This window comes from Sphaerodactylus townsendi, linkage group LG06 (assembly GCF_021028975.2).
Source record: "Sphaerodactylus townsendi isolate TG3544 linkage group LG06, MPM_Stown_v2.3, whole genome shotgun sequence".
Classification (NCBI taxonomy): Eukaryota; Metazoa; Chordata; class Lepidosauria; order Squamata; family Sphaerodactylidae; genus Sphaerodactylus; species Sphaerodactylus townsendi.
Window position 1 is genome coordinate 36,070,245 of NC_059430.1, and position 12,031 is coordinate 36,082,275.

Genomic DNA, 12,031 nt, shown 5'->3' on the forward strand with positions numbered 1-12,031 from the left:
CCCCACTAGATCCCGAGGAGGTCACGTGAGGAGCTCTCACGGCTGCGTCAGCTGATCTCGGCTGAGCTGTGGCAGCGGCGGCGGCGATGGACTTTCTGCTGGGCAACCCTTTCAGCTCTCCCGTGGGCCAGCGTATCGGTAAGGCCGCTGCCGTTGGCCGTCGCCTTCGCTCCCGGATTTTACTCGCCGCGCACATTCTCATGCGCTTTCGCAACTTAAGATTCTACGCGGGCAAAGGGGGGGGGGGCTAGAAGGGCGGTACATATAGTCCGTACCTGGAGCCAATGAGGGCGCGGGACTGTTTTGACTGACTGACCTCGTCAGCCAATGGGGAGCGGGGAAAGAGGAGGGCTCTTGGGGGCTGCCCTCCTAAGCCAATCCTGGTGTGGGGAGGGGTCTTGAAGCGAGGAGAAAGTTTGCTTATTTAAAGGGACCGCTCCCCTCCTGGAACTAGAGCCACGCCCCCCATGAGGAAGGGGAGCGAAAAGAGTTACTCGCTGTTGTTGTGATTCAGGTTGTTGTACACTATTGAGGAGGCCCGTCTAGCGGTGCCCCTGTGTTCCGCTGTGCCCTCAGCTGCGTTGGTCTACAGGCAGTAGGGGCATAGGGGAAGTAACACGTGTTGCAGCAGAATTTGTTCATAAGCCAACTTTAGGTGGTTGCTTCCCCTCCCTTCCTTTCTCAGACTTCTCCAAAAAATCCTAATTGATCATAGCCCTAAAAGTAACAAAGCCAGTCCCAAAAAATCACTCAGACATTTGTCCTTGATAGATTGCTAACAATAATTCGTAGACTACCAACTATGCACATGTAATGGAGAAGGGCGGTTGATTCCCGATGCAGTCCCTGGGCTTCATTAGACCAGAACCTGCATAGTCTGGTGTTTTTTCAGCATGAGAAAGGTTAGGGTTTTCTGATCTGCGGTTTATTTTTGATCTCAGGAATTACATGGGAAGTGAGCAACTATACATTCTCTTCGGAGATTATTTTATCTTCTGAGAATACAGGCTTTTATATTTTATAAGTGAGCCTGTATTGGTGATTTCAGAGATGCAAGCAGGCCCTGGGTGACTCATATGTTGCTTCAGTAGATCAACGCCTTTCTCATTTCATCATTCCCTGGCTCAAGTAAGACTTTTCCATTTAGTGTTATATCACAAAATCCTCACATATTGTGTAGAGTTGCTGGAAATTCCTGGCAATCCATGACTTGCTAGTTTAATAACTGGGTAGTAATGGAATAGCCTAGTCACTGTCATTCTTTCTCTTCATTGGCATTCAGGGATTCATTTAAAGTACTTTGTGTACAAGAATGGCAACCTACTAATTCCCATGTGACTGGTAATCCTCCAGTGAATCAGTGTCCATGACTGGATTAATAAACTTGTATTGTTGAGAGCAATCGATGGGTGCTGATTGATTAAAAGGCATGCACTCTGTATTCATTGGAAACGTGTTTTGTTCAAATGGAGAGCACCCTTGGGATAGCAGTGGATCAAGGAAGGATGGTTCAGAGCTTGGAAGCTGGAACAAGGGATGGAATATGTCATGACAGTTCTCTTCTGCCTGGCCCTCGAGATTTCACTTGCCTCAGTCACACTCCATCCTATGCTAGAAGCACAGTCCTGTGCATGTTCACTCTGCATGTGCATCTAAACACCTGTGCATGAGCTTGCAGTCAGAACATTTTATTGGAAGATCTCTAACCCCCATATTATAAAAATGGCAAGGGATGAACTTTGTTCCTGTTCAAAGCAGCTTAGCCTGTTGGAGTCATCACCTGGTTGTTTTTGATGATTAATCAGTTAATTGACTGAATGAAGACAAGCCTGTCTGTAAATAAACCAGATATTGTGGTTTGCAAAGCCAATTTAAAAGCATTGCTTAATTCAGGAGAGGCACATAAATTGCTTGTAACAACATCATTAGGTTTAGGCCCTGATGTTCAGTCCTAATCTCTAAATGCTGTTAGTGGCACTGAAAATCTGCACTGACACTTTCTGTGTCACTTTCCTTTAAAAAACCCAGAGCAAACACTTCAGTATTAGAGCATACCAGAACTACTTGAAATCTGCGTGCTTCAGTGTTGTGTTAATATTATGTTACTGTCACCACACTTCGGTGGCATGCTTCTAAGTTGACTGTGAAGTTTGCCAGATAAGTTTTAACAGTTTGTCATCTAGGACTTTTCAAGTTATTGCCTGGGTTTAATTTTAAGCTCTCTGTTTGATAACCCTATCTGAAATGTTTGTTGACCATTGAGAGTCATGCTTCTGTGCCTACTGTCGAAGTCACCCTTCTGTGTAGAAGTCATGTGGGCCTGGGTTAGATTTCAGGAGGTGTGGATGGTTCTAATTACAGCTTTCGTAGTTGAGCTCAGCATCTAGATCTTTCATATGACCAATAAATATCCTTTGTGTTTCTGAGAAGCTTTATTAAAGGAGTAAAATCCAGAATCCTTCCTCTCCCACTTTTAATGAAACTTACAAAAACCTCACTAACTAAGAATCCATTCCAGGGATTTATGAATGTAGGAAGCATTGTTTAGGTAGTCAGGAGAAGCATTGTTTAGTTATCAAAGTCTAGCCATTTAAAGCAGCCGTGTAAATGTTCGATGAAAGGGGGGAGGGATCTACATGCTCCGGCACAGTGGCACAAAAGGCTTCTAGAACAAACTAGAATGATATCAGTGGTTGTACAGAGTGTGATGCACTTTCTAAAGTGGTGCAAGAAATTGCTGAGTCAAACCTAGCCACCCCTTGACCTCCCTCTTCCACTGATCTGCGTGGCTGAAATCAGGAGGCAGAATACCCCCCCACCCCGTGCACTATCAATAACTGTTCTCCCATATCTTTTATGGTTGATGAGGGAGGACTTCATGAAATGCCTCTTATGAAATGTTCATGAAATGCCAGGTAGCAGTGCTTTCCCACCCACTCCCTTCCCCCCTGCCCTTCATCTGTTGATTGTACACCAAAAGCAGGAACAAGAACTGTAAAATAACCTAGTTGTAGCTGAGTGGCAAGTTGTGGGATTTTCAGTTTATTTATGCAGATGGGCTTACTGAAAAACCTTGATCTAGACTCAAACCAGATTTTCAAGTGGTTTGTCATACCACCCACACATGTACCTCTTTTCCCATCTCAACCATCTGAGCCTGGGAGGTCTTTTGGGAGATAGTGTCCAAAGAAAGATGGTAAGTAGAATTAGAAATAATAAGATACCACCTTCTTGGATCTGGAAGGTAGTTTTTTTAAAAAAGAAACTTTATACAATCAATTACAAAATAACCTAAGTACATTTTTGTAATGTACATTAAGTTTTGTTGTATGAATTTAACTTAACCTAAAGTAGTTTAAATTATGGGGGGAGGGGCAGACCTGCATAAGTCTTGTCCTTTGCCCACCAAAGAAGGGAAAAATAGTTACTCAGCTCCTAGGAATCTGATGGGGGCATTCGTCTTCCCAGGCCAGACACTGAGCTCAGTTCCAGGTTGTACTGTGTTCACTGCAGCTTCCATGGCACAGATTCTGCCCTGATAATCTACATTCTTCCAGCTCGTTCTGATCCATAGTGTGCACATATGGCTCCTGCTTCTTTACCATTTCCTTTCTGTTACACAAATGCACATAATTTATTCTAAGAGCAGAATTTGGAACTTTGAATGTACTTTGCTTGTACTCTTGTCACATGGCTCCTTCCTTTGCCATTCTTTCTTAATTTTTTGACCTTCTTTCCTAATCAGCCCATTCTTTCACCGTGTACTCTCCCCCTGCTGTTCTCCATTGCGGTTTCTGTGTCCGCTTACAGTGCAGTGAAGTACTGAGAATATTTTCACCTTTCGCTGTTGCTAGTCCGAATGAAGTTGGATCCTACTTCAGGGAATTAAATTGGATCCTACTTCAATGGCTTAGTAGTCTTTGCCTAGTATTATGGCCATTTGGCTCTGGCTCCACTGGGATTTTCTTTTTCCTGCATGCTAGTTTCTTTCCCAAGCAGCCGGAAGAGTATATGCAACTTGTTTGCATTCCTTTCCACAAAGTAAATGTTTTAAAACCTTGACAGAATCACTTTATATTGGGGCAAAGGTTAGTAGAGATTCTATAACACCCAGACAGAGGGAAATGGAGAGGAAGAGGCTGGTAGAGAAACCCTTCACTTATCACAAGTTTGGGGCTCAAGCAGGGTTTCATTTGAGGCAGAGCTGTAGCTCAGAACCTGGTTTTTGTGCCAGGATTCATCTCTAGAAAGTGCGAAGTGATAACCAAGTGCTTTTGAGCATATGATGAATAATGGCTTTGCTGCCAGCTGACTTCAAAAAGTCAATATAGTGTATATAGTATGGTATAGTTCACAGAGTATTATACTGATAGGGAAGGACTGGGTTACCAGCCCTGGTCATCAGTAAACCTCCTTGGTATTATTTGCCCTGATGACTGATAATTTTTTAAAAAATCCTAAGTATTAAAAAAAGACAAAGTATGTGTTATTAGTTTGAATTTATTTTGTAGCACAAAACAGCTAACTTATGTGTAAATGCAACCCAAACAATATTAGAAACCCCATTTCTGAGCATTAAACTGTTAACTACAGGCTCCTCCATCTCAAGATATTACTACAACCAAGCCTCCAATTCATTCTAATCCAGAAGCATATCAATTTTACATAGAATTAAAGCCACCTGGTGTAATTTCTGAAAAGTGCTGTCCTCTGGCCAGTCATTCTGCAAGGCCAGGTGCAACCATGGAGAATATTGTGGCTCTTAAAAACCTGGAGGTTACCTCTCAAAAGGAAAAGTCGCCAATTGATAATTCTGTGCCAACCTCAACTGGCATATGGGCTTATATTGAGAGAGGCAGTCCTTCAGATCATAGAATAGAATCATAGAGTTGGAAGAGACTGCAAGGGCCATCAAGTCCAACTCCCAAATATAATGCATATTGGTCCTGTGTTGTGAATGTCTTTGAAGATTAAAAGGCACTTTAAGCACTAAACATAGATGAAAGGCAGGGTGTAAATGTTCTGGTCTAAATAAATACCATTTTGAATCTACTGCCAATAAGGGCTTCCTTTTTCCCTCAATTGCCACTTTGTCAAAATAGGTTCTTATTACAACTGTTATCTGATTGCATGTTTCTGTGAAGAACCATAGTACACATCTAGGCCAAACAGAAGAGCTTCTGGGTCACTCAACGCAAATTGGAGCCATGCGCCTCTGATATTAGCACATTAAGCACTAGAATGAGAAATTCAACTATTGGGGCGAGGGGACTCTTTCTAAGTCTGCTTTTCTCATCATTGTATGAGTGCCAGATTTGATAAGGTACAGAGCTTTTCCAGTGTACACAGTAGGTCTCTTTTCTCCCTGCATAATTCAGCAGCCCTGCCTATTGGCTCCAAACTACCCTTGGCACTTGTTGGAGCACTGGTCCTCATTTAAAAAAACAAAGAAGTCTTTTTAAAAAAAACTAAAATAGTATGGGAATAGAAGGAGTTTGTCTGCAGATCATTCACATCAAAGGCACAGTTTAGCATGTGGTCGCAGTCCAGTGACGGTGCTAATCAGGTGAGAAGAGGAATCAAAGTTTTAACTGATTTTTCACTGTGCATACACATATCCAGACCTTATGCACCAGATGAGAGGAAAATGTCAGCGTTTCAGTATATGAGTGCTCAGACGGGTGTATTCACGCCACAGAATATGGCGTTGAATCTTGAGATAGTGGAGTGAACTGAATTGCTGCCCACAGGAGTTGGATGATGCCATTTTGGAGTGCTTCCTCCCAAAGAAAAAATTCTTAGCGGAAGAAAAAATCTAACACACAAAGCAAAATCTAACGCCCGAAGCAGAAAAAATCTCATAGACGAAGCAGTGACCCATTCACTCTTCTAATTGTCTGCCTTCTATGGAATCTTCAGAAGTGGCATCTTCCTTTGGCAGTTTGAAATTATACAACCTGTCTCACAGCTTTTACTTGAATCAAGATTTTTCTCGACTGTCATAGCTAGTCCGGTAATAGGCCAGACCACGATAGCCAGGCTGGACGACTTCAGGATTCAGAGATCGAGTCTGAACATTGAAAGCACAAACTCCTGATAGTTTTAGAGAGCTCAGATTCCAGATGTATTTTTCCCATTCCAGAAGATTTCTGTTGTTTGTTCTGCATGTGTGATTTTTGTCAGTTTTGACCCCAAACTGCTTCAACATTTTTTTCCTTTTCTGCATGTCCCCCCCCCCCAAAGTAGTAGCTTTAATTTTTCCTCAACTTTTTTCTACATGCACTTTTACCACAACTTTTTTTTTCCAAACTGATTCACTCAATGTGCCGAAATGTTCCAATGTGGTTGTTGTGGGTTTTTCGGGCTGGTAGATCTTGTTCCTAACGTTTCGCCTGCATCTGGGGCTGGCATCTTCAGAGGTGTATCACAGAGAAGTCTGTTATGCACTGTGTCCACTGAGATGGGAATGTTTAGTGGGGGATAGGCCACACAGCCCGCAAAACCCACAACAACCAGTTGAATTCGGCTGTGAAAACCTTTGACAATAAGTTCCATTCTGGGTTTTGTTTTTTGCCACTCATTAAGGCCTACCCACGCCCATATCCAAACTCCCCAATTAATTAAGAACATAAGAACATAAGAACAAGCCATCTGGATCAGACCAAAGTCCATCTAGTCCAGCTCTCTGCTACTCGCAGTGGCCCACCAGGTGCCTTTGGGAGCTCACATGTAGGATGTGAACGCAATGGCCTTCTGTGGCTGTTGCTCCCGATCACCTGGTCTGTTAAGGCATTTGCAATCTCAGATCAAGGAGGATCAAGATTGGTAGCCATAAATCGACTTCTCCTCCATAAATCTGTCCAAGCCCCTTTTAAAGCTATCCAGGTTAGTGGCCATCACCACCTCCTGTGGCAGCATATTCCAAACACCAATCACACGTTGCGTGAAGAAGTGTTTCCTTTTATTAGTCCTAATTCTTCCCCCCAGCATTTTCAATGAATGCCCCCTGGTTCTAGTATTGTGAGAAAGAGAGAAAAATTTCTCTCTGTCAACATTTTCTACCCCATGCATAATTTTGTAGACTTCAATCATATCCCCCCTCAACCGCCTCCTCTCCAAACTAAAGAGTCCCAAATGCTGCAGCCTCTCCTCATAGGGAATGTGCTCCAGTCCCTCAATCATCCTTGTTGCCCTTCTCTGCACTTTTTCTATCTCCTCAATATCCTTTTTGAGATGCGGCGACCAGAACTGGACACAGTACTCCAAGTGCGGTCGCACCACGGCTTTATATAAGGGCATGACAATCTTTGCAGTTTTATTCTCAATTCCTTTCCTAATGATCCCCAGCATAGAGTTTGCCTTTTTTACAGCTGCCATGCATTGAGTTGACATTCCCATGGAACTATCAACTAAGACGCCTAAATCCCTTTCCTGGTCTGTGACTGATAGCACTGACCCCTGGTAGCGTGTATGTGAAGTTTGGATTTTTTGCCCCATGTGCATCACTTTACATTTTGCTACATTGAACTGCATTTGCCATTTTCTGAGCCCACTCACCTAATTTATCAAGGTCCGCTTGGAGCTCTTTCGCAATCCTTTGAGGTTCACGCCACCCTACATAATTTGGTATCATCTGCAAACTTGGCCACCACGCTACCCACCCCTACTTCCAGGTCATTTATGAATAGGTTAAAGAGCACTGGTCCCAAAACGGATCCTTGGGGGACACCTCTCCATTGACATCTCTTCATTGTGAGAACTTCCCATTTACACCCACTCTTTGTTTCCTGTTTCTCAACCAGTTTTTAATCCATAGGAGGACTTCCCCTCTTATTCCTTCATTGCTGAGTTTTCTCAACAGTCTCTGGTGAGGAACTTTGTCAAAAGCCTTTTGAAAATCCAAGTAGACAATGTCCACCGGTTCACCCTGTCCACATGCCTGTTTACACCCTCAAAGAACTCTAGTAAGTTTGTAAGACAGGATTTGCCTCTGCAAAAGCCATGCTGACTCTTTCTCAGCAGGTCTTGCTTTTCTACATGTTTAATAATTTTATCTTTAATGATAGATTCTACTAATTTACCAGGAACAGATGTCAAACTGACTGGCCTGTAATTTCCCGGGTCCCCCCTAGATCCTTTCTTAAAGATTGGTGTGACATTGGCCATCTTCCAGTCTTCAGGGATGGAGCCTGATTTCAGGGATAAGTTGCATATTAAAGTGAGAAGATCAGCAATTTCATGCTTGAGCTCTTTAAGAACTCTTGGGTGAATGCAGTCTGGGCCAGGGGATTTGGTAACATTTAGTTTATCAATGGCTGCCAGAACTTCTTCCTTGTCTACCACTATCTTCGCTAGTTCCTCGGATTCGCCTCCTAAGAAGCTTGGTTCAGGTGCAGGAATGTTCCTCACCTCCTCTTGGGTGAAGACAGCTCCCTCCCATCCTCCCCTCCACCTGGGCTTCCTTGTTCTTTTTTAAACATTTTTTTAAATGCAAAGATTAGTCATCAAATGCACCCAGCAAGGGTCTTCTGATCAGCCTTGCTGCTATGACCATGTGACCATAAAACTGACCAGAAGTCGATAGCAGAGGTGTTTATTTTCACTTGAGTTGACACCCTTGCCTATTCTTTCAAGGTGTGTGTGGGAAAAAGGAGCTTAAAGAAGTCCATCTCCCAGCTCTTGTATTAAATATGCAGGAATGAAATGGGAAGTTTTTCATGCCAGTCACATGTGGTTATGGGGAAAAGGCAGAAAGTGTCCCGTTTTGGCTTGTGCTGCTATGAAAGGCATAAGAGTGTTGCCAAGAAAAATAGGTTACAACCCTACCCTGTACTTCCAGATTAAATCTTTGGTGATCTCTGTCTCTCCATTGGCTGCCGCGGTCTTGCAAATGCCACCTTGAACAGTGGATGAAATTTCTCTCTCAGTCTTCTTCCTACAGCCTGTTTTTTTTTATGCTCACTGCTGGCTTGCTGTCCATTTTTCCTTAGGAGGTTGACCACCCTTCTGCCTAGTCTGACTTGGTTCACTTTCCAAAGGAGGTTGAGGCCGAGCTGATTACAGGGTGGGGACACTGGTAACGCTGGATATAAGAGCTTGTTGTTCAGTTCTTTTGCCATGAGTAACAATCCTGGTTTGTGTAAGAACTGCTAACTGAATAGGAACATTGGCAGATAAGGACTGGATTGGCTCTCACGTGGGTCTGATCCCCATTCTGCAAATTTAAATGTCTCTTGCACTAATCCCTCTGAAGAACCTTCTAAAAAATGAAATGGCTTCTTCATTTTGGTAGGATCAGAGTAAGCCCAGGACACTTTGATCCCTGAGTCAGAACATACAGATTTCCGCACTTGCTCAGTAATAACCAAGCCATTGATATTCTGCTGTATTTAATGGAATCCCAAAATATGCCTCTGAAGTAAGCTATGCCTTTCTGTCTCTTAGAGGGTATTCACTGGGCAGACTTATATTAAAAACTAAAGAGCTGGCAAATTTTCTTTTTTCTTATACATGCATGTTGTTTTGCTTCTGATTTGATCTAACTGATGGGGCCTCTGTGGTAGTGGTCTTAAGAATATATCAGTGCAATCCCAAACACTTCAGTCTAAGCCCACTGAAATCAGTGGCTTTAAATTAGAGTGTCTTTTTAAGGACTGCAGTGTCTATTAAACAGCAGCTAGTTTATCATGCTATCAGCCAATCATTTGGCTTCTGGGGATTTACTATTTATTTAATAGAATCATAGAGTTGGAAGAGACCACTAGCGTCACCCCTACCCCCCTGCCATGCAGGAATACAAAGTCAAAGCAGTCCTGACAGATGGCCATCCAGCCTCTGTTTAAAAACCTCCAAAGAAGGAGATTCCACCCTCCTCTGAGGTAGCATCTCTTTCATTTTATGCTCCTCGTGTCTTCCCAATGGGGACCCAAAGCTGCTTACATAGTTTTCTGTTTTCATCCTCACACTGACCCTGTGAGGTAAATAAGCTGAGAGTTTCAGAGGATAGCCATGTTGGTCTGCAATCGAACAGTTAGATTGAATTCCAGTGGTATGTTGAGGACCAACAAGATTTTTGGAGTACGGGCTTTCAAGAGCCAAGACTTTGTATCTAATGAAGGGAGCTTTGGTTCTTGAAAGCTTGTACCCCAAAATCTTGTTAGTCTCCAAGATGTTACCATACTCTAAGTGTTAGGATGAGTGTGTGTGATTGGCTAAAAGTCACCCAGGAAATTCAGAAGCAAGGTGTTGAAAGAGAAGAGCCAATGTGATATAATGGGTAAAGTGCCAGATCTGGAAGTCCTGGGTACAAATTTCACAGAGCCATGAAGCTTAGTTGGTGATCTTGAGTCAGTGATTGTTTCAGCCTCATTTATCTCACACAGCTGTTGTGAGGGTAAGATGGAAGAGCAAAAATGGTGTACACAGTGCTGAGCTGCTTGGAAGAAAGGTTTGATACAAATGGATTAAACTTTAAACAAACAAAATCTAGCGGATGACTGTTCTCAATGTCTGCTTTCTCCGTACTTGGAGAGTACACTCCTGTTCATTCTGGCAAAGATGACTGCAGCATCCCCTGGATACATTTTTTCTTATAGAGAGGAATAACAAAATCCTCCTTGTTCCTCTCCAGGGCTAAGAATCTTTGTGTTCTTGGGGGGTTAGGGTGGGCAAGCAGAGGCATGGAAAGAGATCTGGCATGGGATGTTTTGTCTGTTGTAGTACCTGTCCAAAAGCAGGAACTGCTGCAGGCAGCCGGAGCATTTTGACCGCATAGCAGCTCTTTTTAGGCTTACTATGTGACCTAGTCCTAAGATTCTTAGAAAGCAGGTTTATATACATTTGCCACCCTCAGTGTGTACCTCAACAACAGGGAAAGGCACTTCGCTGTGTTTCAAAGACAGATTCTGGGATGTTGTTATCTGTTTTATTTATAACTCTTTTTTTCTTCAGAGAAAGCTACTGATGGCTCACTGCAAAGCGAAGACTGGGCTCTCAACATGGAGATCTGTGACATCATTAACGAGACAGAGGAAGGGTAAGGGAGTTGATAACGCTAGGACAGGCTGATGTTGTCTGAGTGCTTGGATATGTCCAGTGACACACTTGTGAACACATCCTGTTATGTACTCTCCATACTAATGACTGGAAAATCCTCTGACTATACCCAATTCCAGCTGGGGTTCTGTTCTTTAGAACATTACTAATATGGCACAATTGAAGAGGTAAACCTGGGAAAAAATGTTAAATTTCCCCTTATGTTCTCAGCTCCTACACAAATATACAAAAACACGATACTGGCATATCTAGAAACCTGGGGAGTGCCTATCCCATTGATGCTAAATTCTATAAATAATTTGCATTGGGCTTGTGGGTGACCTCAATAAAGGCAGGAATAGCATGTGATGGGAGTGGCACTCCATGGAATTTAAAGCTGTGGTTATGTGGATGCCACTGTCCCCAACAGAGGAAAACCTCTGAGTACTTTTCATTCATGTAAAATCTGAAGCCAAGTCATCTGTTTCTGTCAAAAATACCTCCCCCAGCATCTGTTTCTGTTCCAATCCCACATTTTAGTCCCAATATGAGTCCAACTTGGCTCCACAGTATATTTCTCCCCTCACCTCTTGGCCAATTTCTTGGCTCCACCCAGTTCCATTCTTGTACATCTGGTTTATTGCTCGTATAATTTACTTGGATCTAGGAGAGAGTGGGTTACCATCTTAAATTAGCTTCCAATTCTGTGACTTTCTCAAGGCCACTTGGCATCTCCCAGCCTAAATTTACTGTGAGAATGGATGAGATAAACTTTGGGAAACACTTTGAATGTTGAAAGGCACATGAATGTTCTTGCGTCTAGTCATAGTATTTCATGTCTGCCCTCTATCTGTCTTATGCAGAGGCAGCCGAAGCCATTTTGGTGCCTGGGACAAAAAAAAGGATAGACATGCTAAATAAAGTAGGGCAAAATCCACATGCACACCACACACACATCTTTTTCAAGCCTTATAGAGTGAATAAGAGTTGTACAAGA

General features: G+C 42.9%; 1 protein-coding gene across 2 annotated transcripts in view; it reads left to right on the plus strand.

The window, feature by feature from the left end:
- Positions 1-12,031, plus strand: part of TOM1 (target of myb1 membrane trafficking protein) — a 34,642-nt gene continuing 22,611 nt past the window's right edge. For both annotated transcript variants that reach the window (XM_048501009.1, XM_048501010.1), the window contains exons 1-2: positions 1-138; positions 10,951-11,035. In XM_048501009.1, the coding sequence (XP_048356966.1) occupies positions 87-138; positions 10,951-11,035 (137 nt within the window). In that variant the 5' untranslated portion in view covers positions 1-86. The remainder of the gene's footprint in view (positions 139-10,950; positions 11,036-12,031) is intronic.